This window comes from Notolabrus celidotus, chromosome 8, assembly GCF_009762535.1.
Source record: "Notolabrus celidotus isolate fNotCel1 chromosome 8, fNotCel1.pri, whole genome shotgun sequence".
Classification (NCBI taxonomy): Eukaryota; Metazoa; Chordata; class Actinopteri; order Labriformes; family Labridae; genus Notolabrus; species Notolabrus celidotus.
In genome coordinates this window covers 4,381,645-4,408,458 of record NC_048279.1, presented here as the reverse complement: position 1 = coordinate 4,408,458, position 26,814 = coordinate 4,381,645, and the positions used below count along the sequence as shown (strand labels likewise).

At 42.5% G+C, this 26,814-nt stretch overlaps 1 protein-coding gene across 1 annotated transcript in view; it reads left to right on the top strand.

Moving 5' to 3' along the window:
• LOC117817713 (mitogen-activated protein kinase kinase kinase kinase 4-like) overlaps positions 1–26,814 on the top strand; it is a 73,273-nt gene that overhangs the window by 30,682 nt on the left and 15,777 nt on the right. Inside the window, exons 11-30 of the mRNA XM_034690466.1 lie at positions 3,036–3,108; positions 3,469–3,592; positions 3,723–3,839; positions 3,949–4,083; positions 4,772–4,837; positions 9,539–9,871; positions 11,474–11,611; positions 11,715–11,852; positions 14,951–15,021; positions 17,235–17,302; positions 18,926–19,014; positions 19,251–19,345; positions 19,468–19,552; positions 19,693–19,857; positions 22,458–22,566; positions 22,833–22,985; positions 23,096–23,239; positions 23,343–23,477; positions 23,595–23,695; positions 26,043–26,192. Of these exons, the coding sequence (XP_034546357.1) occupies positions 3,036–3,108; positions 3,469–3,592; positions 3,723–3,839; positions 3,949–4,083; positions 4,772–4,837; positions 9,539–9,871; positions 11,474–11,611; positions 11,715–11,852; positions 14,951–15,021; positions 17,235–17,302; positions 18,926–19,014; positions 19,251–19,345; positions 19,468–19,552; positions 19,693–19,857; positions 22,458–22,566; positions 22,833–22,985; positions 23,096–23,239; positions 23,343–23,477; positions 23,595–23,695; positions 26,043–26,192 (2,489 nt within the window). The remainder of the gene's footprint in view (positions 1–3,035; positions 3,109–3,468; positions 3,593–3,722; positions 3,840–3,948; positions 4,084–4,771; positions 4,838–9,538; positions 9,872–11,473; positions 11,612–11,714; positions 11,853–14,950; positions 15,022–17,234; positions 17,303–18,925; positions 19,015–19,250; positions 19,346–19,467; positions 19,553–19,692; positions 19,858–22,457; positions 22,567–22,832; positions 22,986–23,095; positions 23,240–23,342; positions 23,478–23,594; positions 23,696–26,042; positions 26,193–26,814) is intronic.

Sequence of the window (26,814 nt, the reverse complement as noted above, 5' to 3'; positions counted from 1 at the left end):
TTACCACTCCTCATGTTCCTCCTCTCTCTTCTCTCCTCCTCTCTCTTCTCTCCTCCTCATGTTCCTCCTGCTCTCTCTTCTTCCTCCAGCATGAGAACATTTCAGTCTTCCTCCTCTCTTCTTTGACAAACACACCTGTATCTCGTTACCTTCCTGGGTGTTAACGGTAACATATGGTGTGTCAAGTTCAGTAAAAGCTTGAGTTGGACTGAGCGATTCTCACACCATATGTTTGGGAATATATAACTGGCCTGTGGACAAAAAGCCCCATGGAATAGGTTTGAAATGTTATCAAGTTTGCTCCAGTGATCATGAGCTGCCAAGAGACGCAGAGAGACTTCTTCCTCATTCATATTTCAAACTTCATGCCAGAGAACAGATACTGCTATATCGACTATACTGACTGCAGAAACACCAGAAACCACATACACACCCATTTAAAGAAGACGATCTTTACAGCAGAAACAGCTTGGGTCTACATAGCTCATTTCTCTATCAGCACACACTGTACGGGGGGTGAACGCAAGGTGTCAGAATACATTAAGATTACGTTTTTTTGCCCAAATAAGGACATGACTGACTTGACTGACAGGTGGGCACACATAGCTGTTGGCTAGGAGGCTGAAACCCTGCCTCTTTACATCACACTTTGACTGGTTGAGCTCAACATTTCCAATATGGCTGCTGCCGATGGTTGGCTTCAAAACAGCGCTCAGAAACAGATGGGTGACATCACGAATACTACATCCATTATTTATACAGTCTGTGGTCTAACATGAGTCTGGTCCTGCTTGAGGTTCCTGCCTAGGGCTGGGCGATAAACCGATAACGGTAATTTTCTCAATATAAGTATAACAAATGTTCAATAAAAGTTTGATATTTAAACCTGTAATTACCATAGACTGTAAAAAATATGGACGTAGTATCCGTGACGTCACCCATCTGTTCCTGAGAGCTGTTTTGAAGCAAATCGACGGCAGCAGCCATATTGGTAATGCGGAACTCAACCAGGCAGAGTGTGACGAAGTGTGAGCCTCTTAGCCAATGGCTGTGTGTTCCCGACCGGGAGTCACGTCAGTCATGTCCTTATTTGGGCAAAACTCATAATCTTAATATCTTCTTAACTGTCACGTTAGAAAAAAATTCACCCCCCGTACAGTGTGTGCTGATAGAGAGATTAGCGTTGTAGAGCCAAGCCGTTTTTTGAACCAGGCTGTAAACATGTTTATTAATGCTGCAAAGATCCTCTTTTTCCCATTCATATCTATGTGGTTTCCGGTGTTTCTGCAGCCAGCCTCAAGCGGATTTTCGATGTATTGCAGTTTATATCACTTCCGCATTGGCTTCATCGTTTGAGACCGGAGTTTGCCGCTTGGTGGGCACACATAGCTGTTGGCTAGGAGGCCGAAACCCCGCCTCTTTACCTCACACTTTGACTGGTTGAGTTCAACATTTCCAATATGGCTGCCGCCGATGATTGGCTTCAAAACAGCGCTCAGAAACAGATGGGTGATGTCACGAATACTACATCCATTATTTATACGGTCTGTGGTCTAACATGAGTCTGGTCCTGCTTGAGGTTCCTGCCTAGGGCTGGGCGATAAACCGATAACAGTAATTTTCTCAATATAAGTATAACAAATGTTAGATACAAATTTGATATAAATAAACCTGTAATTACACACCCCAACCATTGGAAAGGGAGGGGGTGCTAATGAGCCTTAAACGCTGGTTGCCACCCAACATTAGACAGAAGAAGAAGACGGCACTGAACAGCTAATCATTTAGCAGAGTAAGAGGGAGGAGGGGCTTAAGTACATTTTGAGTGGAATATAAACACAGCTGAAATGAGCGATAGGGACACGGAAGAAAACGTACACATCTTTCTTAGCACTGTCAGAAATGATGGATACAAGAAGCTCTTCAAGAAAACTAAATCCAGATACAAGATAACAAACTGTCCTCAACTTTCACTCAGGACCAAAAATCTGCTTTTAGATTTCAATGAAATTATGATTTGATATTTATCATGATAATTATCAATATGGACTGATATGAAATATTTATCTTGACAACATCATTTTCAATATCGCCCAGCTCTATTTCTGCCTGTTAGAAGGAAGTTTTTCCTTGCAGCTGTATCTAGCTAAATTCTGCGAGGTGCAATGCTCATGGTGGATTAAGGTGGGGTAAAGGCTGATTTATACTTCTGCGTTGAATCAACGGCGTACCCTACGCCGGGGGTCCGCGTAGCTCCCGTACCTACGCCGAGGCCTACGCACGTAGCTGACGTGCACCTCCTCCAAAATGTAACTCCCCGTAGAGCCGACGTGGACCGCAAGCCCTGTGATTGGTCCGCTCGGCGGCTTTGTATTTCCCGCATTTACAACACTTCCGGGATCCCGCACATCGTCCGTGTATTTCATCTCCTCCTCTCTATTCTTCATGTAATCATGTCTGTATGATAAACAGCAACATGTATCAGCTGTAGATTAACATAACACGCTCTGAATCTCTGTGGAAAAGTAAACAGAGATGGTAGCGGGGCTGGAAGCAGGCGGCCGGCTATCAGAGAGACCACACTGCCCTCTAGTGTTTCGGCGGCGAATTGCTGTGCGACACAGACACACCGACGCACAAGTATGTGGGGCTCATGTCCGCGTCAGCCCCTGCTGCGTAGGGGAGACGCAGAAGTATAAATCAGCCTTAAGACTGGATCTTATCCTGTCTTGATGTTGAGTCTTTGTTCATAATTTCACATAGAGTATGGTCTAGACCTGCTATGTTTGTAAAAGCGTCTCAAGATAACATTTGATGTGATTTGGCGCTTTAAATAAAGATTGATTGATTGATTGATTGATTGATTGATTGATTGATTGATTGATTGATTGATTGAACTGCAGTTATCACTATCTTATAACGAATACGTTTCAATACCAGTGATCATTGATCTGTTTAAGGTGATATAAATATTTGGCACATCATCGATTGAATAAATGACTCAAAGTTTCTCTCGTTTTCTCTTCAAACATCAGAGGGTCCAGAGTTCGAGTATAGTGATGGGGAAGAAGACGAGGATGAAGTAGCGGATGAGGAAGGAGAGCCCAGGTGGGTCTGTGAAGAGAAGCTGGTGACTTTTGCAACAAAACATTTCTGCAGAACAAGAACTGTTGCTGCAGCTCTTCATGTGAAGTGGGGAAATATAGAAATTACATGGAGTGATTGATCCCAGTGAACATGCAACCATTCCTCTAAGGTTTGAAACATGTTTGTGTGTCTTTGGTGGAAGCCATGGACACACGAACATCTCTGTTGTCCCTGGACATTCAAACAACAGATGGCACGAGGAGCTAAGCCGTACCTCTGAGGATGATGGTGTGTGTGTGTTTGTGTGTTTGTGTGTGTGTATTCATCTTCATTTCATAACAGATGCCCTCCATGTCCTCTCCTCCTCTCCTTCTCTTCCAGCTCCATAGTGAATGTTCCTGGTGAGTGGACGTTGAGACGGGAATTTCTCCGTTTACAGACAGAGGACCACGAAGGAGGCAGAGAGGGAGGCCACGGAGGAGGCGGAGCCAGACAGAGACAACAGGTAGGCTCATGGTGTGAATTTTGGGCATTCTGCATTTGCCATTGCACAGTCCAGAGCTTTGTTGATCTAATGTTTGTAACAAGGACTTAGGACACTGTTTTAAGCTGATCTTCTAATGAATGATGTCCAGGCTTTGCAGCAGCAGAGGCAGCAGCTGGCAGAGCAGGAGCGATACAAGCAGCAGCTCCTGGCTGACAGACAGAAGAGGATCCAGCAGCAGCATGAGCAGCGGCAAAAGTTAGAGGACGTAAGTAACGTTTGAACTCCACGTCTGTCTGTGTGTACTCAGGATCATTTTGACGTGTTTCTTGTCTGTGTAAACACGGCTGTGGTTTCTGGCACCTTTGATGTTGCAGCAGCAGAGGCGTCAGCTGACAGACTGCGCCTTTCAGTGGGCGGAGCTTCAGGAGATCCTGCTGGGGGAGGAGTCGGACCTCCGTGATAACAGAGTCTTCTTGGAGGAGAGGAACTGCAGGAGTGACAGGAGACAGGTGAAGATGAACTCATCCCTTCAGTCTGAGGACGTGAAGGTGTAACTCTGACATGATGATGTTTGATGCTGTAGTGAACCCACACTCCAAATCTTCACCAGGGTAGAGAGGGAGAGAGAGAGAGGAAGGTCTGTGGAGAGGTGTTAGAGATTAAAGATTAGATTCAATTGAAAATGGTTCAAGTATAAACGTCAGACTTTGAGTGTTTTGGCTCATGTCAGGTTTTTTTCAAGAAATTGAAAAAGAGGTCATGATGAAATATTCAAAGTCTCGGTAAAAGCACCGAGCCATCTTGCACATTCTGAATATTTTAGCTCCCACCTCACTGAATCCTGCTCAAGACCTGAGTATACCCTAATTAAAGGAGGCTCGGCTGTGTTTGGTGTGTGTGTGTGTGTGTGTGTGTGTGTGTGTGTGTGTGTGTGTGTGTGTGTGATTTCAGTGCCTCTGTAAAGCTATTCTTGTGAGGACAGCACAGTGATGTAAATGTTGTGGAACAGGACGATGTTAGAGGCGCATTAAGTGAAAATCTCCGGGTACACAAACGTAATAAAAAGTAATGGAACAGACAGATTACCTAACTTAACATGTGTTTGTGTGTGTGTGTGTGAATGGACTCTGTGTGTGCATGTGTGAATGGATTCTGCGTGCGTGTGTGTGTGCGTGTGCATGTGTGTGTCTCCTGCAGGACCACACGGGCAGACAGAGCAGTGCTGATGTGTCGGTAAGGCCTCAGGACTCGTCTTCCGAGCAGGTAACGAACCTTTGCTTCTTTATTTGATTGATCGTGTTGAAGCTCAGATATTTGAGTCTTTGTCCTGCTGATGGTTTTGATGGTTATGATGGTTTTGATGGTTTGGCTCTGTAATGACACAACATGTGACACTTTGCGATGCTGACTGTCATCCGATCTGTCGTTTTCCTTTCTGTTCTCTTTCTTTAACCATTCTCCATATCCTTCTTTGTGTGTTTGTATTTATTTTTCTTGTGGTTTGTCTTTCTTTCTTGTGTTTTTTCATCCTCTCTTCCTCTCTTCCATTTTGTATTTCTTTCTTTTCTCTGGGGTTTGTGTTTGTGTCGAGGAATCGACAGCATTTTCCAAAGAAACACTGCTATATGTTCAAAATGAGTCGCAAAGTCTGAGGGTTCAGGACTCTCTGATGGTTCTTCATTTTCTGCAGCTCTTATCGAAACGTAAACGAATCACGAGTCAGATCCTTCAGAGATGTTGTGGCTGAAATTAGTCCAAAGTGAAGTGAAACGTGAAGCTTCAGGTTTGATGATTTTATAAGATGAAGTCGTGAAGCTGAAGTGAAAACACGCTTCGATCTGAATCCAGAGGATCAGTTTGTGAGAGAGAGAGAGAGGAAGAGAGGAAAAGAGAGAGAGGTGAACACCGTGCTGTCTGTGTCACTGCCCCTCGTCAGAAGAGGGGAATATTTAGAGCTGAGAGAGATGAACTGAAGAAGATTGAAAGAAAGTAGCTGAGGAGAGGGAGGAGAACAAAGAGGAACATCATCCCCGTACTGAACACTGTGTGAAGAGTTTAGATAAAGACTCTGGACTCTTATTTGAGTTCATAGTGAGACAGTGTTATTACATATTATAGTTTTGTGTATCTGAGAGAGACGATGGCACCTTAAAGTGAACCCTAGCAGCTCTTTTGTATCACACAGTGGGTCCTCACTTTGATATAAAGCCTCCCTCCATCTCTGAATCACACTTCTCTCTGCTCATCCCTGCATGTCGTCTCTGTTTCTTTCTCCTTCTTTCTTATTCTTCTTACCTTTATCAATCCTCTTTACCTGTGAATCCTCCTTCTCTCTAACAATTCTCATTACACTCGTCTTGTATTTCTTCCAAAGTTGGAGTGTCTAATCACATCAAGGATCTCAGTTGTTAAAACCAAGCCGCAACTTCCGGTCTTGCGGAAGTGTTACAAACTGCAGTTCCTTGAGTGTCCACTAGAGGCTGGCTGCAGAAACACCAGAAACCACATACACACCCATTCAAAGAAGATGATCTTTGCAGCATAAATAAACATGTTTACAGCCTGGTTCAAAAAACGGCTTCGGTCTGAAGAGCTAATTTCACTATAGACTGTATTAATAATGGACGTAGTATCCATGATGTCAACCATCTGTTTCTGAAGCGCTGTTTTGAAGCCAATCGTCGGCGGGAGCCATATTGGAAATGCTGAAGTCAACCTAACTTCTGTCGAGCTGGTGTGACGTAAAGAGGCGGGCTTTGAACCTCCGTTGAAGCTACAGTGTTCCCGCCTGTGAAACCAAGTCAGCTGTGCCTCTCATAATGGACAACTCATAATCTTAATATCTTCAAAATTGCAGCGTTATTAAAAAAGTCACCCTTTACAGTGTGTGCTGATCGAGATATTAGCTGTTCAGACCCAAGCTGTTTTGAACCAGGCAGTAAACATGTTTATTTCTGGTGTAAAGATCGAAGAGATTCAAAGATTTGAATTGGTGTGTGTTACCTCTTTTCAACAAACGCGAATCGGGTTGTATTTCCGGGCTGGTTTAACTCACAAACCAACGCGGCACCCGTTTGTTTTTCCACCTGCTCGAGCCCGTGGAAGAGGCACTTCATAACGTAAGATTTACATGACCGCTTTTCTCAGCAGCGCAAACTTTCCCTCACAACAACAACGATGGCGGACAATGGCAGCTTGTCTCCTCAGCTGACCACTGCTTCGCCTTGGAATCCATTAGTCTCTTTTATTTGCTCCCTGCAGGACAATGGAGGAAACACGTTTGGTTTGTGTTTTTGATCATGGCAACCTCGCCCCTCGCCCCTGACAGAAGCAGTTTGCGGTTCTAGACCAGCAAAGAGTTGGGGCCGCTCTGGAACCGGTTCTCAGTTGAGCGCTGGCTCCAAACTGGCCCTGAAACTGCCTCGGTCGAAAAGGGGTATCAGTGGTTCCTGGTTTCCAGCCTGAAGTGGACGCTCGAGGAACTGCAGTTTTTAACACTTCCACATAGGCTTCAATTCTCATGGCCGGAGGCTGCTGCTTGTTGTACACGCTGCATGGAGGTTGAATTTGTTCTAATGCGACAGTTCAGAAGATATTAAGATTAGGAGTTTTGACCAAATAAGGACATGACTGACTTGACTGACAGGCGGGAACACTCTAGCTGCTGGCGAGGAGTTTAAAGCCCGCCTCTTTACCTCACACTCGCTCGATGGAAGTTAGGTTGTGTTCAGCATTTCCAATATTGCACCTGCCGACAATCTGCTTCAAAACAGCGCTTCAGAAACAGATGGGTGACGTCAAGGATACTATGTCCATAAATTATACAGTCTATGGTCTAAACTCAGCCGTTATTTCAAAGTTCATTTTCTCAGTGTCATTTTGTTCTTTTCACTAAACCATCCTGTCAAGTCCTTCATAATTTTGTTGTCCTTTCTGTTTCATTCTTTTAATTCTGTGCTCTGTTTTAGTCCCTGTGGTCTTTAAGTGTATAAGTGAGTAAAGATCATGAGCTCAATGAAAACTATTTAGACGATTCATATGAGGGAGGATTTTATTCCTCCAGCGCTCTGCTTCACTGCAAAGAAGGAAGCGTTTTATAAAACAGTTTCAGTCATTTAAAAACCTTCTGAAGAATTCATTCTAAGACAAGTGTTCATGTTTGTGTTGTTACTTCCATCTTATTCTCAGGAAACTGTGTCAGGTCTGTGATGTATATCTTTTAGATGGCGTCTTGCACAAGTTCATGTTAAGGTGGAGAGTGTGTTCACGTTTATTCCTCTGTTGTGATGGTGTTTGAGGAGCGACAGTGTTTGTCTCATCATAACTGTTGAACTGCAGAGAAGAGTACGTTCAATAAGGTCTCTACATGAGTCAGAGTGTTTAGGTGTGTACAGAAGAAGCTTCCTTCTGAGGTTTTCCTCTGAAATCAATTCATTCACAAACAGACGTGTTTTATTTTCTCAATGGGGCTTTCCAAAGCAAACTGACAGAACTAGTTTGTGACGGGATGATTTTCATTGAGATGTTTCAACCAACCTGAAAATCAGAGAAAAATCTACCCTCCACTTTCTTCACTTATCCTCCTTTTCAAAGAGAACTCAGCTCTGACTCTTCATTTATTCCTACATCACATGTAACCCGGAGAAAGTTGTTTCCAGTCCGCAGCTGAGCTCCAGAGTCTGCTGCCTTCAGTGTGTGTTGAAGCTTCGTCGTGTTTTTACTGTCAGCTTCTTTACGTCTGTCTCTGATTGTCCGTCACATCCAGCTCAATGATCCAGTTTGTCTTTTTCTGTGGTTTGTCTCATCAGTTTCTGCAGAACCTTGAAGAGCTCTGTCTTTATTTGAGTAACCCTCACCCTCACCTGAAGGGTCAGACTTACAGTTTTGAGAACAAAGAGTTTCTTCATGTGAGAATTAGGACAAACAAAAAAATGAAGATGATTAAACCATTTTAAGAGAATGCTGTCTCTTCAGTCTGCATATTCACTACGTAGAAAACTTAAAGCTGCTGTTGGTAGGAATGGTGTAAAAAACTTTATTTTTTTTCTGCTGGGTTTGGAGAAAAGGTCATAATACCCATCATTGCTAAGTGAAGTAATTTGAGACTATTGTGAAATCTCTGTGTTTTCCAATGATCTTTGTATCAATCAATGTTATTATTCCCCTCATTCCCGTTATGACGGACCAATCAGAGCTAATCTCCAATCCTCTGTCCTGATTGGTTAAGGGGTGGCACCTACTACATCCTCCAATTGGTTATGAGTCCAGCACTATCATGATTGCACACGCCGATCTGTGTGGGGAGGTTAAGAGGAAATCTGGTTGGGTGGGATAGTGTTGACATTTGAAGTCCCTCTCTCTGAACAGATGTTTACTCTGTGACTACCAACAGCAGCTTTAAAGTGGGAGCTCTTTTGACAGCTAACACTTTTTCTTTTATTTTGAATAGCTGAAAATCAATCTTTGATCTGTATCTGAAATTATTTTTTCTTCTAAAATAACATTTGATGAATATTTGATATTATTATGAGGCGATTTTACAACATCAGAATGAAGCCAAACCCTGCCAAGAATTTGAGTTTAGAATATTTATGATCTAAAAATTAACTTAAATTTGATAGATTTGGAAAAGAACAAGTGCAAAATGACACTTGTGTTTTAAAAAAAAAGGCAGGTTTTGTTGATAAGTTTGATTAAAGCTGACATGATATTAAATGCCAGGTTGCAGGTGCAGTAAAGGGCGGTCAAAAAGTCCTCATCATTTAAAGTAAAGGATCAGTAACACCTGTAGTTTCATCTCAGGTACTTGTTGTCTGTGTCTCTTCTCTTCACTGAGTCAGCTGTCATGTCTCTGTCTGCATGTGCAAACACAAATGAGTGCTTCTAATGAAGTTGTAAATATTTCATGCCTCCCCCCGCAGACTCTGTCAGTTTCTATGTGTGCTTTTTATGTTTGCTACGTAGAGAGCCGTGGTTTCAAGCCAGCTGCTTCAGCACAAGGCCCAGCTCTCCCATCCTAAGCGTCCGCCGCAAGCAAAGCCCCCGCCTCTCGCTCAGCACCAGCAGCCCTCAGCAGGCAGAAGATCCCACCGCACCCTGCCCAAGGACCAAACGCAGCTCCTTTCACTGCAGCACGACCACAGACACAGGGATAGAGAGAGGGAGAGAGAGAGGCAGAGGCAGAGAGAAAAGCCTGTGGCAGCTTTCCAGAAGCTAGCAGCTAATAGTGGGAACACAGCTGCTGCTGTTTCTGCTGCTTCCTCACCCAGCCGCCCCGCACACAGCCAGCGTTCAGCGGTAAAGCCCGCCTTCTTCAGCCACTCTGCACTTAAAGCTTCTCTCACTTTGTCTCTCTGGTTCTCTCACTCTCACAACAATTTAGTTCAACTTAATTTTTTCCTGATTTATTTTCCTTTGCCTGTTTTTTTTTTTTTGCTTCTTGTCTTTCCCTCCTCTCCTCCTTCTTCTCCTTCTTCTCTGTTGGCATCTATGTTTTCTGAGTTACTACACATTTACAGGATAGGCTGAAGGCTGACAGAGAGTAAGCCAAATGTTCATGTATGTGTAGAGGAACCAAGACAATGAGCAGACCAACATATGATCCATGCTCTTTGTACTAGTTACGGTAGCTAAACCTCTTAAGTAGGGATGTAAAGATATATCACAAGACGGTAAAAAAACGATACAAATAAGGGTGGATTAAAATTGATTCAATAACATTTGTATCTGGATATTATTTTTAAACAGTAGAAGATGATATCTGCGTTTCACTCCACTTGTTCAACATCATTAAGTCTCTTGGGCTGTTCTCTCGTCACTCGCTGAGTTGATCATAACAGACATGGAGGCAGCAGGTGAAGACCGAGCAGTTCAGGATGCACCTTTGTGTTTACAGTCTGAGGTACGGCAGCATTTTGTCTCTCCCTGATATTCCTGAAGACAAACATGTCACTTCACAGCCAGGAGCATAAGCTGCACTTTAGTTTATTCAAAGAGATTGACTTTATTTGTTTTAATATTTAAAACTTCCATCTGGGAATCATTCACTTTACATTGCTTTATAATTGTTCTGAAATTTTCCAACAAGGTATTTTTGTAAGGTCATTTTGAGTTTTTTTGCCATGTGCTGAAAAAAAGTGTGCAGTGGTTTTATTTGAGTTACAACACACCTTAAATATGAAAAAGGATTACTTTCTTTAAAGAGAAATATAAGAGAGAAAAAATATACTGTAACTGCCCATATCGAGAATTAAAATAAAATAATAGTTATTTAAATTTTGAGTTAAATCCAGTTTTCTTGAATAGAGAATTGTGAGGGAATCGTATCGGGAACCAACAATCGGGATTCGAATTAAATCGTGGGTTGAGTGTATCCTTACATCCCTACTCTTAAGAAACTCAGACCTAAGGAGTCATGCTGTAAGGGGATAGATCTCTGGGTCAAGGAGTAAGAATCTGTTAAAGCACCATCAAGTGATCCTTTCCTGGACTGGTTTCTTTGTCATTGTCACTGATAACAAAGGCTCAATCTGGAGTTTTAAATATATGATACATTTAATAACTGCTGTGAGGAAAATCGACGTCTGAACAAGAGTGATGGACTCTTGCAGCCATCTATTGCTGAGACCAAACTCCCTGATTACATGTTTTATGTTGGTTCTTTCCTCTGATTAGTTGAAAACTCCATTAATGCTAACTTCCTGTTAGTGTTCAGATAACCAGTTTCACCTTATAATATTGGTGTGTGTGTGTGTGTGTGTGTGTGTGTGTGTGTGTGTGTGTGTGTGTGTGTGTGTGTGTGTGTGTGAGAAACCAGCAGTGATCTCTACGTGATGAATCAGATAACCTCTCTTTGATTGCAGACACTCATCATGGTCTAACCCGTGTTTGTTGTTCCAGATGGACTTCCACGAATCAAACCTAGCTCGGCTCCTCCTGGCTGCTGGTCTGCCCAACCAGATGCACTCCAGCAGGATGGGCTCTGGGAGCAGCTCTAGTCCCTGTACCCCCGCCATGCAGAGAGCCCACCCAAGCCAGGTGTGTCAGTGGTACTCTATCACACCTGCCCCTCACTTCCTCTAGTGTTCAGTGTGTTCAAGTATAATTCACAGCCATGAATGATCCCTTTTGTTTTTCCCAGAATGCCAATCTGCGTACGAGCCGTGATGCCCCTCACAGCAGCTCCATGTCCAATATGGTCCTGTCCCCATTATCCCCATTCAGCCCCCTTTCCCCGACCGATGACGTCTTCTGGGGCCCCGTGGAGACTCCGCCTAAGGTGAGCTGTCTTATTATCTGCCAGCAGGACAGATGAGCTGCTTCAGTGAGAGAAAGTTCATCTTGTACTCTTGTTGTTGTCATGCCAGGCACAGGAGGCATCACGTGAGGTTGGCATTAAGTGTTTGTGTGCGATCATGTGCTCTGCTCAGAACAAACTTAAGGAAGTGATTCCTAATGCACAACAGAGGCATTTACTTAGTGTGTGTGTGTGTGTGTGTGTGTGTGTGTGTGTGTGTGTGTGTGTGTGTGTGTGTGTGTGTGTGTGTGTGTGTGTGTGTTGTGGAAAGTACACATGAAAGCTTGTAGAAGTAGAGCAGCTGTGCTTTACCTCAACACTTCACCTCTCTGTAACACCTCTGTGATGAACACTCTGTCCTCTCAATAATGCTTTGTGTACGGGCTGTAGGATGCAGCCTGTGTTGTGTCTTTCAGTATTTTTAGGCTCCATTGTGATACAAGATATAATATGTATTATATATATATATATATATATATATATATATAGAGAGAGAGAGAGAGAGAGAGAGAGAGAGAGAGAGAGAGAGAGAGAGAGAGAGAGAGAGAGAGAGAGAGATACACAGTTGTGCTCATAAGTTTACATACCCTTGCAGAATTTATCATTTCTTTGGTAGTTTCTGTTGTCTTTATGACATAAAAAGAGTAAACACAGTTTTTTGATAAAAATTTTGCTTCACCCAACCACTAACCATGAATAAAAAAAAATGTTCTCTTATCTTTCATATTCTCTGAAAAATGGCCCAAAAAAAATCACAAATTCTGCCAGGGTATGTAAACTTATGAGCACAACTGTATATACATATATATATATATATATATATATTTTTTTTTTTTTCAAGACGAAAACGAGTCTATGACGAGCTAAAGTGCATCACTGATGATACAAACTCAGATGAAATCTTAAGAAGGACCGTCGGACATTAACAACTCATATTTTCCCCGCTGTGCGTCTAATATTTAGAAATTAAAGCTCTGCATTCCTGTAACAGGCTGAGTTATTATTGGAGGGGCGCAGTGTTAGCTTGGTCTCTACCTGCAGCAGGTGTGCTGTGTGAACCAGTCACCTCTTCATTGAGGATTTTTACCCCCGGTGTGCCGTGAGCTGACTGTCACTGCAGGTGCATTCAGGGACCGTCGTAAAAGTGCAATGCTGACCTGTATTTTGCGTTCATGGCATTCATGTTTATTTGAATCAAGAGAATCAGATATAGTGGTCACATGAAGAAAGTTTTATTTTGACTTTTTTGAAGGCTAGATTATTTCACTTAGGATATTACAAAAGCAAAAGTGTTAAAATAGTGAAATGTTGACGCTTTTAAAATCCTGATACCGATATCTGATATCTGACCCCCCCCCCCCCCCAGCCATATTGGAAATATTGAACCCAACCAAACTACTGCTGAGCGATTTTGAGGTAAAGAGGCGGGCTTTGAGCCTCCTAGCCAACAGCTACAGTGCTGTATAGACCGTCTTCTTTGAATTGGTGTTTATGTGGTTTCCGGTACTTCCGGAGCCAGCCTCAAGCGGATCCTTGATGAACTGCAGTTTTTAACACTTCCACACTGGACTCAATTCTCGCGGCCGGAAGTTACCGCTTGATTATATCTCAGTATTTTGAAACCTCTGCAGCAGCACACCACTAAAGGCTCATCTTACACCTTGAGGGGGTGAGATAGGATCCCAGTGTGTTAGTTCCCCCGGCAGTCTAAGCCTATAGCAGCATAACTAAGAGCTGGTCCAAGCCTGATCCAGCTCTAACTATAAGCTTTATCAAAAAGGAAAGTTTGAAGCCTACTCTTAAAAGTAAAGAGGGTGTCTGCCTCCCGGACCCTGACTGGTAGATGATTCCAAAGGAGAGGGGACCTTAAGTTTCACTCAGAGGGATTTTTAATAACTCGGACTCTGTCTTGGTACTCTTATACACTGAGGCCTAGTTTGTGAGGGATGGTGCTGCTTTTGCGCCTGCTAAACCTGAAAAGGAGACTAATCTATTTAATTCTTAAAGCATCCGCTAAGACTTCAATGCATCCAAACTGTTCTGCAAGCTTCAGTTTGTACACCATCAATTCAAAAATTATGCAAACATTCAGATCAGAATATGCTGCGTTCTGTTGTTCTGAGGCTCGCTGCAAAGAAATGATGTGATTCACAAACGCCAGAGCTGACAGCCATGAAAAGTTAGAGTTTAAGTGATAACTGCAGCACCGTCTTTATAAGACGTGTGTCATGCTGTAAATGTTACTTCAACATTAATGTTATTATAGTGATCTGGGGTCCAGTCAATACAGGGCCGTCCATGGCTCAACCCCAGCACCACCTGACCAGACACACTCCTCCACAATAGAGCCGTTAAGCAGGACAGGGACGAGAGAGGGACGATCTAGACGAGCTGTTTCAGTGTATCTTGAATCTTTGAATCTTAAAAATTATTAGAGATTGGCGTCAAACTACACACAAAACAGCCCTCCATCTAATGATCTGTATGTGGACGGGCTGAGCTCTCTGGGCGTGTGAGTGCAGCATGAGTCAGACCTTGACCACACAGCAGACGGTGGTGACAGCTGGGTGTATTTCATGAAGCTATTGCAGCTTTCTTGTATCCTCAGTGTATTTCCCCGTCAGAGCTTTTGTAATATCCACTAAACTCTGATTGTGAATTCAAATATGTGCTGAAACAGTCGACCGGAAACAAGAAACACATCTCAGCGTTAGTGTGTGTGTGTTCGGGCGAGCCAGATGCAGGATGTGGGCACCGTGTTAGGAGGATGAGAGATATTTCCACCGCTCACTTCCTGCTCTGCTGGGTGTGTCTTCCTCTCCACAACTGGGTCATGAGAACCACGAGAGGAGAGGTCAACAAGTCACCAGCTGGTTGGTGAAGCGGAGAGTTTGAGTGTTGAAATAAAGACGCCCGTTTGCCACACTTTCGTAATCACAGAAACCTTCCTATCATTGACTGAAGACATGAGACTGTGAACAAGCTGTCAGGACTACAGGAGCTCTGCCAGCCTGTTACATTCACTCACCATGAGTTCATGTTGACTTCTTCTTCTTCCCCCTGTCTTCTACATACTCCAGGTCCCAGAGCGCACCACCTCCAAGTTCTACTGTCGAGAGCTGGTGATGGGTCACAAGAGGACAGCTTCAAGGTAGACCTGACTTCACTGAGTGCACACTAAACCTTCAAACAGCATGCACACAATCATGAGTCTCATAAACTCTCTCACTGCTGCACCAATCAATGTTTTAATTTCAATCAATCAATCAAGCTTTATTTATAAAGCACCTTTCATACAAATCAAATGCAACCCAAAGTGCTTTACAGCGACTGAAAACAAGAAAGAAGCAGAAATAAAATTATGGCAAGACATATTAAAACAAAAATGAATTTTAAAGGTGACATATCATGCAAAATTGACTTTTTAATGGTTCTCTACCTGAAATATGTGTCCCTGGCATGTCTACAAACCCCCCGAGAATGAAAAGAATCCATTCTGCCCCTGTTCTGATTTCTCCACCTTTCTGTAAATGTGTGTGAAACCAGCCGTTTCAGACTTCCGTGTTTTTGTTACGTCACAACAATATCCGGTCTGTCACGGAGTCAGAGCTCAGAGCTTGTTCAGCCCATAGACTGTATAAAATAATACTGAATCCCCCCTCCGTTTTTCATTACCTGCACACATGTGTGCTAACAAGGAGCTTAGGAGGGAGGCATGCTAGTTGTAGGCTGTCTTAATAAACACAAAGGTCGGTTTTACTCCCCACGTCTGCAGATTTGAAGATCTAGTGGATGATTTTTATTTTTCATGGAAAAGTGCTAGCGCTAATTAGCATAGCCACATAGCTAAATGTCGTAGCTGTAGCTGTGTACCAAGACACACGTCGACATACTGACAAATAAAACAACAAGAAACACTAAATCTGTGACCAATCCTTCAGAAAAGGTCCTGCTGCCTTTCTGGCAGAGGTCGGTTTTACTCCCCACGTCTGCAGATTTGAAGATCTAGTGGATGATTTTTATTTATCATGGATAAGTGCTAGCGCTAGTTAGCATAGCCACATAGCTACATGTTCGTAGCTGTGTACCAAGACACACGTCTACATACTGACAAATAAAACAACAAGAAACACTAAATCTGTGACCAATCCTTCAGAAAGGTCCTGCTGCAGGCGCCTCTCTGTCAGGATCAGATTCTGGATCAGATTCAGAGGGTTGAAGTAACGTGATCTCTGAGCAGCCGTGTATATTCAGCCAACATGTAAACATTAGATCAACGTGCTGGAGAGCCAAGGGCACATCCACTTCCTGAGGGGGCGTGGTCAGAGAGAAAACAGAGTGTTCTGAGGAGGACTGAAGAAGAGGGTTTTTCAGGCAGACCAAAATCTGATTTCAAAGTGTTTTTTTGAGCATAAACTTTAAAGACATGTTTTGGGGACCTCTTAGACCAATATATATTGATGAAAAAAGTGTGATATGTCACCTTTAAAATAGAGACTGATGTACACCAACAAAAATAAAATACTGTATATGTAATTAAAATAAGTTAAAGCATCAAATGTATATTAAGAATATAAATAGTTAAAATAAATACATTTGAAAAAGATAAGCATAATCAATCAATCAATCAATCAATCAATCAATCAATCAATCAATCAATCAATCTTTATTTGTATAGCGCCAAATCACAACAAACTTTATCTCAAGACTCTTTTACAAACAGAGCAGGTCTAGACCACTCTATGTCAAATTATGAACAGAGACCCAACACCAAGACAGGATAAGACTCAGTCTGACCCCACCGTAATCCACCATGAGCATTGCACCTCGCAGTATTTAGCTAGTTACAGCAGAGAGGAAAAACTTCCTTTAACAGGCAGAAACCTCGAGCAGAACCAGACTCATGTTAGACACACATCTGCTGAGACCGGGTTGGAGAGGGGTAGAGGAGAATAAGAGAGAGAGAGATGATAGTGATAAGAGTTGAAAATAAAATGAAGGCTTAAAAGCTAAATCAGTGAGGTGTCCACACTCAGTTATTGAGACAGATCTGGAACAAGAGGCCCAAAACTTTGAAGTGAACACAGTTTGTATGTGGAGTTATGTTTAGTGATCAGATCTTCACCATGCAGTGAGCAGAGAGTCTCTTCAGCCACAGTAATCCTGTCTTTATCTTTATATTATTTTCACAATTCAGTTTGAGGAGCTGCTTTTAACTCTGTGTGTGTGTGTGTGTGTGTGTGTGTGTGTGTGTGTGTGTGTGTGTGTGTGTGTGTGTGTGTGTGTGTGTGTGTGTGTGTGTGTGTGTGTGTGTGTGTGTGTGTGTGTGTGTGTGTGTGTGTGTGTGTCTCTTTCTCCATCTAGTGGCAATCCAATGTCTCTTGCAAATGGAAGGCCTCATGACGTCTCCTCTACAAGCAGCAACCACCCAGGTCAGTGTGGCGTACCCTGATCCTGATCTTTGAGACCATGAAGTCAGGCGACCCCACAAACAATGTTCTCGTACAAAGCACACAACAAACAATTATATAAATAAATACTAAGCCCACTAAAGGCGTCACATGCACGAGTGTCTAAAAGAAAGAACTCAGCCCCACTGAAGCTGCTCTTCTGATCGCTTGGAGGGATGAAGAAGATGATTGAAGTCTCAAAGTTGCCTGTTGCTGAGAGGGACCAATGTTTTCAATTCAATTCAATTCAAAACCTTTATTTATTCTCGAAAAGACATTGAGGTTTCCCTCATTTCCAATGTTGTCGTGATCACAGGCACATTAGAAACAGCAAACAAACACACACAATCATTCACAAAATAATAGATTAATTAAAACAGATACAATTTGAGACACAGTTGTCTGAGATCAAAGCGAAGACCAAAGATTCTTCAGCGACTCAAACATCTTCACTTTGATCAGCTTATTCTCTGCTCACTGTGGAGCTGAGCAAAAAGATGCTCCTCGCTCTGATTACACTTGATAAAAAGTCTTTCAGGAAATGGTAGAACAGTCAGTTTGAGTCGCAGGGATTGGTGACCCCTGACGGCCAAATTCCACAGATCCGTGTCCGGTCTGTCTCCAATCCGTCACAGCACCGGATCTGATAGGTTTTTATTCTAGACAATGTGTTAACTTCCACTGGATCCGCTCCGTTGCGTTCCGGCTGTGTATCTGATCCGGCAGGTCGGAGTCCTCCGGATCAGATACACAAGACTTCTATTTTTGCCGGATGCTGGAGCACGACGCATCAATCTTAACAGAGCAGATGGAGCGGGACAGGAAGTCAGACACCAAAACAAAATGAAAACATCCGGTTAATTTTCAGAATAAAACACTCTGTGTTATCACCAGATCGTATTTCACTTAACTACAACAACAAACCAAAGTCATGATGAGCGGAGCCAGGCCTGGAGTCAACAGGTCAGAGGTTTTCAGAGGACCAGAAAGACAACATGGATGAGAAGAGGAGGAGGAGAATCCTTGATTCAGTGATTACTGCGGGAAAACCTCGGTCACATGACTCCAGCTGTCCGGCGGTCCTGCTCCGTGCTGTGTTCTGAAAATGCAACCGGTGGGTGTTGACGGACGAGAGAGCACGGAGCCGGACTGCAGCGGATCAGAGACGGACCTGACACAGATCTGGTGGAAGTCCTGTGTAATACGAGACTATTATGAGGTGTTAAGACTATTTAACCACACATCCAGGAGTTTTATACCACAGGAAGCTGTTACTTGTTCATAACACTTTCTTTAATTTTGATGTTTGGTGTCAGAGACTGTTGGTGTGTGGTGAACAGTGGTCTCTTCCTGTTTTGTACCTTGGGTCAAACATTGTAAAGCGAGTTCAGCAGCAGAAACTGTCATAGTCATTCTGACACCAGTAACTATTGGTCTCAGATCCCTGAACTCCTGACTCTGGGACATCAGCTTGGTTTGATCAGAGAAGTTAAAACACTAACTAGAAGAACTCCAATTTTTTGGTTTGCTGAACTCCTTCTTGCTACAGCCGTCTCACTTTTTTAACTGCCTCTAATATGTGTGTGTTTGTGTGTGTGTGAGTAGGTTACTTCAGGTTGGAGAGTCCTTCTCTGCTCCCACGTCTGCAGCATCACAGGAGGAACCAAGATAACATGAACAGTGCAGAGTCACAGGTAAGGATCTGTTTCCTTTAAGTGTTCACAGCAGGCGTGAGAGTAACCATTGACTCATTACGTTTGGTGTAAGGGTCACCAACATGTCCCTCCTACATCAGACGTAAACGTGAGCTGAGAGTATTTCCAGCGAGTAGCTCTTAGTGTCAAATTAAAGGATGTTTTCTTTGATTCTTTGTCTCCTCTTCTTCACCCTATGTGACTCGCTCTGATTGTTCTTCACCTCCATCACGCAGGGTGGAAGATCTGCTCTCGTTCGACTCAACAAGGCCACAGAGTACTCGTCTTCTAGTGACGAGGTCGGCAGCAGTGACGAGGAAGACAACAAAAGGTTATACCTCCATCACCTTCATCATCAGATATAGATTAGACGAGATTAATAAATTGGGTTTAGGTTCACAGTGTGTTCAACTTAGTGATTTGAAGCTAATCAACCCCTCTGTGTGTCTCCAGGTCTGTCCTGTCCAACGGAAAGGGAAAGTACATCGGTGGAATACCTGACGGCATCGTCCTACAACCTCACCACAACCTGAACCAGGTACCAGAGTCCATACTCTCACCCACACACTTCCAGACCTCTCCTTGCACGTTCACCTTTCAGTATCTGTACTGTATGAGTGTTGGGATGATGATTCCAGGTAAACTCTTCTCTGACTGATACATTCACTTGTTCTGCAGATTTCTCGGGTCGGTTCAGATGATACCTACCTGCTCCCAGACCTTCTGCAGAAAACCCACTCCCCCAGTCCTACCCACAATTCACTGGCCCAGCAGCAAGCACGAGAACTCAACTACTCGCTGTCGCCTACAGCTCCTCGATCCAACACACACCAGGAACTTTATGTGAGTTTTTCTTGAGAGATATACGGTCAGTGATACACAGAAAGACGGAAGATATTTCCCCTGTGCAGTCAAATGAAATGGCTTGTTTGGAACAAATTAGAGAGGTACTCTGCAGCAATCATCATCTGATGATATGATATGAAGTAATGTGCCTCTTGGAGAGGATGCCAACACTTCATTCTCCAAGTGATCCTCAGTCTGTTATGAAGCCTGTTCAGATGTTTCCCTCAGGAGAGCTGTCATTCATTTTTATGTTTTCAATCAGTGTGTTTTTATCATTTGACATTTTATAATAATAATAGTAATAATAACTTTATTTATATAGCACCTTAAAAAACAAATGTTTACAAAGTGCTTTGACAAATAAAGCATTGTTAGAATAAAAAAGTAAACATTTTTACAGAGAGGGAGGAGGAACTTTAACAATGCAAAACAGAATACAACATAAAGGGTCAAAAAGAATACACGTAGGTCAAACAGAATGAAGTGGTGTAACAATAGATCAATAAATCATTGTTTAAGAGGTTTTTGAAAAATAAATAAATAAATAAAAGAAAGAATATAAATACATTAATCAATAAAAATTAATGTATAAATAAAATAAATACATATAAATAAATAAATAAATAACAATAAATAAATAAATAACAATAAATAAATAACAATTAATAAATATAAATAAATAAATAAATAACAATAAATAAATAAATAACAATAAATAAATAACAATTAATAAATATAAATAAATAAATAAATAAAGATTGATAAGTAAATAAAAGCATTAAAGGACAATTAAAGAGGTTTTCAGAATAAGAGGATGACATCACATCAGGAAAATTAGAAAAAGTGAAAATGATAAATTAGGAACATTAAAATTATAAATGAAAAAGTTTAACAATAAATAATCAAATCAAATAATCTAATCAAATTTAAAACAATTAATTTTTGGGATAAAAACTATAAATAATAATAGAATAGAAGTAAAAGCGGTTAGAAGGATGAAGTCACATAAAAGCAAGTCTGTAAAAATGGGTTTTATGAAGAGATTTAAAAGAAATCACTCCCAAAGTCGAGGGGCTCTGATGGAGAAAGCTTGATCCCCTTTGCATTTGAGCCTCGACTTTGGAACGACCCAAAAACGCCCCACCTGAGGATCTAAGAATGAATGGATATTGAGTATGAGCATTTGGAAGTGTGTGTGACTTGATGCATTAGTTACTTTGACCACCAGGTGGAGGTAGTGGCACACTTTAGGTGCACAGGTACCGACTTGAATCTGTCTCAGTGGTCCTGGATAAGGAGCCAGTTTTAATCACACGTGTTGTTCTTATTGAACCATGAGTGAGGAGTTTCAGGACTTCTGGCTCCTCTCAGAAATAAAACGTTTTTCCTGTGTTGATGTTACTAAAGGTCCATTTCAAGGTCACACATTAATGATATTTGTCTTTGCATCACTTCTTTGGTTTAGTCTTAAGAAATGTGCAGTGCCCTTTTTCCCCCTCTCCATCAGATCTATTGATCACACAGTTTAAACCAGGGGTGCCAAACTCATTTCAGTTCAGGGGCCACTTACAGCCAAAGTTGATCTGAAGTGGGCTGGATCAGTAAAATCATAACACAATAACCTATAAATAACAAAACCTCCAAATGTTTCCCTTTGTTTTAGTGCAAAAAAGTACACTCTGATAATGTTCACATTTAATGAGGTATCTTTCTACAAAAACAGCTGTTGTATTTTTTGCCATTATCAGTCTCATAGTGTGTCGAATATTTTACTCTTTAAGTCCTGAAACCTGCTGTGAACACACCAAACACACAGGTTACCCAGTCACCTGACACACAGAGTGTAATGTTTACAGCAAAAGAACAGAATAATTATAATAATGAAGAAGGTAAAGTTGACTATTTTGGACCCCTCAGCTCCAGCATGAACAGTGTGCTTGCTGGACAGTGTTGTATGCAGGGGTGTAGTGCTAGTATGTGGACGATATGTGGCTCCTTTCCAAGCATGTGGATCCACCGTTCAAATGTGACAAATGTACATATACGTAAACTTTAGTGCTAACTGGATGATGAAGCAATCTAAAAAATTTTCATGAATTTCAACCAGATTATGCAAACAACAAGCAATCTATTTTCTCACTTTGAGAAAAAAAGTCCGGGAGCACTGTTCAGGCGCGCTCCATCAGCACCATGATTTTATGTGACCCCCAGAGGACAAATTTGAAATATTAGTTGCTTTTATTGAAACATTGCTTCTCTGTAATTTTTTCACTTTGCAGAGTCGTCCCGCGGGCCAGATTGGCACCTCTCGTGGGCCGGTTTTGGCCCGGGGGCCGTATGTTTGACACCCCTGGTTTAAACGCTCTAGTTGCATTTCCTCCAGGCTTTGATTCTGTTCATGTATCATTCATTCTCTGCTCGTCCACACAGCGTGGGTGTTTTCATGACATTTGAAAACTTCAACCACAAATCCCAAACTCTTTTGTGTTGTCATTAAACTTACCACACTGAGCATCTGTGATGTTCAGTGAGTAGGAGAGAAGGAAGAATAATTCTGATGTAGAACACCTGCTCACCCTGTCGTTTGTCTTCATCAGGCTGTCAGCAGTCCCACTGGTAAGAACGCCTCCTCCTCGTCCTCTTCCTCCTTCCTGTCCTTCATCGACCCGAGACTGATCCCCATATCTTCGCCACCACTAAGCCCCAGTGAGTCTATTTACACTGTCACACACACACACACACATTAGAAGTATATCATCACACATGTAGCACATTACTGCATTCATACGTATATACTTGTGTGGGAGTAAATGAAGACACTGACAGGTTTAATAGAAAACTGAACCTTCCTCTCCTTTACTTGATTCTTATATCTTTATATTCAAGATGTTTGAACATAAAGTAGTTTATATAAAAGAGGATCATGTCAGATCTCAGGTTTACTGAAACGTGTGTTTTTCCTCGTGAACCAGGCAGTAAAGACGAGCCAATCAAACGAGAGAACCACAGGAAGGGCTCCGTGGTGAACGTGAACCCCACCAACATCCGACCACAGAGCGACACTCCTGAGATCCGCAAGTACAAGAAGAAGTTCCACACAGAGGTCCTCTGTGCCGGACTCTGGGGTTCGTAACTCATGAAGTGTTTGTGTGTTGTTTGCGTATTAAAGATAGTTCACAGGTTCACTCATGTGTTATCATGTGTTGACAGCATCAAGGTGTGTTTTGTTGTGCAGGTGTGAATCTGTTGGTTGGGACGGAGAACGGTTTGTGGCTTCTTGATCGAAGTGGTCAGGGGAAAGTCTACTCGCTCATCAGCCGACGCCGGTTCCAACAGATGGATGTGTTGGAGGGACTCAATGTTCTGATCACCATCTCAGGTACAAGGACTGTAGCTTGAAGTACATGTTGACGCCTCTGAACACAGAGAATCCCTACCATCCCAAACACAATTCACCTTGACCCTGCTCTTCTGTGTCCCAGGTAAGAAGAACAAGCTGCGTCTGTACTACCTGTCCTGGCTGAGGAATAAAATCTTACACAACGACCCCGAGGTGGAGAAGAGACAGGGCTGGACCTCAGTAGGTGACCTTGAGGGTTGTGTGCACTACAAAGTGGGTGAGTACATGATTCAAAGCCGGTGAACATGAGGATGAAGACATGAAGTGCTGTTTCAGTAAAGGAGCTGGAGTGCTGAACATACAGAGTAATAAAAAGTAACTCTTGTTTCTGCAGTGCGTTATGAGAAGATCAAGTTCTTGGTGATCGCTCTGAAGAATGCTGTCGAAGTGTACGCCTGGGCACCGAAACCCTACCACAAATTCATGGCATTCAAGGTCAGTGAAATTTCACATTATATGTTGTTTATTGTCTTTGTTGTCAGTTTGAAAAGAGACTCGTAAGAAACATAAAGGTGATAACTACAAACACAAAGATCTGAAACTTTCAGCCCCGAGCTGAGCCCCGCTCCTCCAACCTGCTCATGATGTCATAAATATTAATATGACTTAAAACTTGGAAATATTTTCAAATTGAATCGTTTTTCTCCTTATTTAATTCAAACTTAATCTACCCCTCCATGTACAGTAGAAATGAAAACTAACTTATGCCTGTGATGCAGAATAATATCAACCAAAGATGCAGGCTCCTTGCTTTGCTGTTGTTTGTCTGTGAACTACAAAGATGTCTCTTCAGACCAAAGTGCCAAAGCAGGAAAACCACTGAAAGAAGAGTTTGCTCAACAGTATCAGTAAACATAGCGGCAGAGGGAGTTAGCGAGGCATCAAGTGACACTTTTGATTGGTTAAGAAACAGAGAAAGATTTCCTTGCTCGATGCGGCTTCATGAAAGCAAACAAAAGAACCCGATAATAATCAGCTAGTCATTTTGGGCAGCAGTAGGTCAGTTCATAGGGACTTGGCTTGGGTATGGACGAAGTTTTAAACACATCCGCTCGAGGCTTGCTGCAGAAACACCAGAAACCACATACACACTCATTCAAAGAAGACAATCTTTACAGCAGAAATAAACATGTTTACAGCCTGGTTCAAAAATCAATTTAGGTCCGAAGAGCTTATTTCTAAACGTCACACACTGTTGGGGGGTGAATTTTTTCACAACGCAGCAGTTCAGAAGATATTAAGATTACAAGTTTTGCCCATTTAATGACTGACCTGACTGACAGGTGGGAACACTGTAGCTGTTGGCTAGCTGTTGGCCAATGTGGCTCCCGCTGACGATTGGCTTCAAAACAGTGTTCAGAAACCGATGGGTGACGTCACGGATACTACGTCCATATTTATACAGTCCATGGTTCTGAAGCAACTGATGTAGTTGTGGCTTAAACAGTAGGTTAGATTCAGACTAAGAGAGAAGTCTAAAGGTAAGAAGCCTTCAGAAAACATTCAACATTAATCACAATTTATTTAACACAGCCAAACACAGGATCACAGAGTCTGAAGGTTAACGATGGCAGATTGGTTGGATAAAATAAAGCATGGACCAAAGATTTTAAATCAATTGTCTATAAAAAGGCTGTTTGCATTTTTAGTGAAGTATGAAAGAAAGTATTGATACCTGAAAGTACACACCTTCAGAGATGCTGCTTTCTTTTCTAGAGCTTGAACACTAAAGTCTCCCTCTTTTAAGATCAATCAATCAATCAATCAATCTTTATTTGTATAGCGCCAAATCACAACAAACGTTATCTCAAGACGCTTTTACAAACATAGGAGGTCTAGACCACTCTATGTCAAATTATGAACAGAGACCCAACTTCAAGACAGGATAAGACTCAGTCTGACCCCACCTTAATCCATCATGAGCATTGCACATCACAGTATTTAGCTAGTTACAGCGGAGAGGAAAAACTTCCTTTTAACAGGCAGAAACCTCGAGCAGAACCAGACTCATGTTAGACAGACATCATGCCTCAACCGAGTTGGGTCTGGAAAGACAGATAGAGGGGAGTAAGAGAGAGAGGTGATAGTGATGAGATGAGTCGTAGAAGCTGTTGCCGCTGGAGTCCAGCACGTCCGTATCAGCTGGAGTCCAGATCGTCCGCAGCAGGAGGACGTCTACGGCAGCTCAGAGGAATCTACGAGACAATGGAGCTCAGGGACTCCAGAACCATCAGTAGCTTGTAGCCAAGATAAACCAGCTTCAGTTTGAGACAGCTGCTATAGAGGAAACTTTTTAGTTCCTGGAAGAACCTTTTATGAAGTTACTCCCCTGAACCTGAAACCAAAAGTTTATCAAAGCCCTCTATCATGTTAACTGAACACATCTCTTCATGTGATAGAAGGAGACAAAAATACCAAACAGGGTCACGTCCACAGCAGGAGACGAACCTCAGTCATGAGAAATCCAGGCTATGAGAGCCACACACACACACTCGGCCCCGGCAGACTCCTGTCCTACTTCTTTGCATCCTTTGTGGCCTGAGCTACTTTTTCCTCCTCACTACGTCTCTCTGTTCATCCCTCCCTTCACCTTCTCTCTGCAGAAAGGGACAGAAATACTCCTCCATGTAGAGATGATACTGTGACTCTCTCCAGATGAAAGAAGAAAATAGTTTAAAAGAGTCACTTCTCCTTGACGAAACTAGAGTCACTCTTTATTTTGATCCTGTGAAGAGTAGAATCTAACGACTGTACCAACTGAAGTGTTGTGTGTGTCTTTCAGTCTTTCAGGTCCCTGCCTCAAAAACCCCTCTCAGTTGACCTGACGGTTGAGGAAGGACAGAGGTTAAAGGTCATCTACGGCTCCTTGTCTGGTTTCCACGCCATCGATGTTGACTCTGGCACACCGTATGACCTCTACCTGCCCACACATGTAAGACTCTACCTACCTGTTTATACACCTGCTTCTTTATGTGAACATACAATTGTTCGTACAGTCAATGTGAGTCCATGACATCCCGTGTGCAAAGTCCCAAAAAAAAACATTACTCTGCTCGCTTTGTGTGCACTGAGAAGTTCTTAGGGGACATGTGATCAGACATGGTGCAGAAAAGACAACACTGTGGATACGGTAAAAACTACAACAACGTATCGCCACTGCAGACTCAGAGTGAAGATACACTATTGCCAAAAGTATTCACTCACCCATCCAAATAATTTAAATCAGGTGTTCCAATCACTTCCATGGCCACAGGTGTATAAAATGAAGCACCAAGGCCTGCAGACTATTTCTATAAACGTGTGAAAGAATGGGTCGCTCTCAGGAGCTCAGTGAATTCCAGCGTGGTACTGTGATAGGATGTCACCTGTGCAACAGGTCCAGTCGTTAAATTTCCCCACCAGCTTTGTACAGAGTCAATCTCTACAGACCTCCAAACTTCATGTGGCCTTCAGATTAGCTCAAGAACAGTGTGTAGAGAACTTCATGGAATGGGTTTCCATGGCTGAGCAGCTGCATCCAAGCCGTACACCACCAAATGCAATGCAAAGCGTTG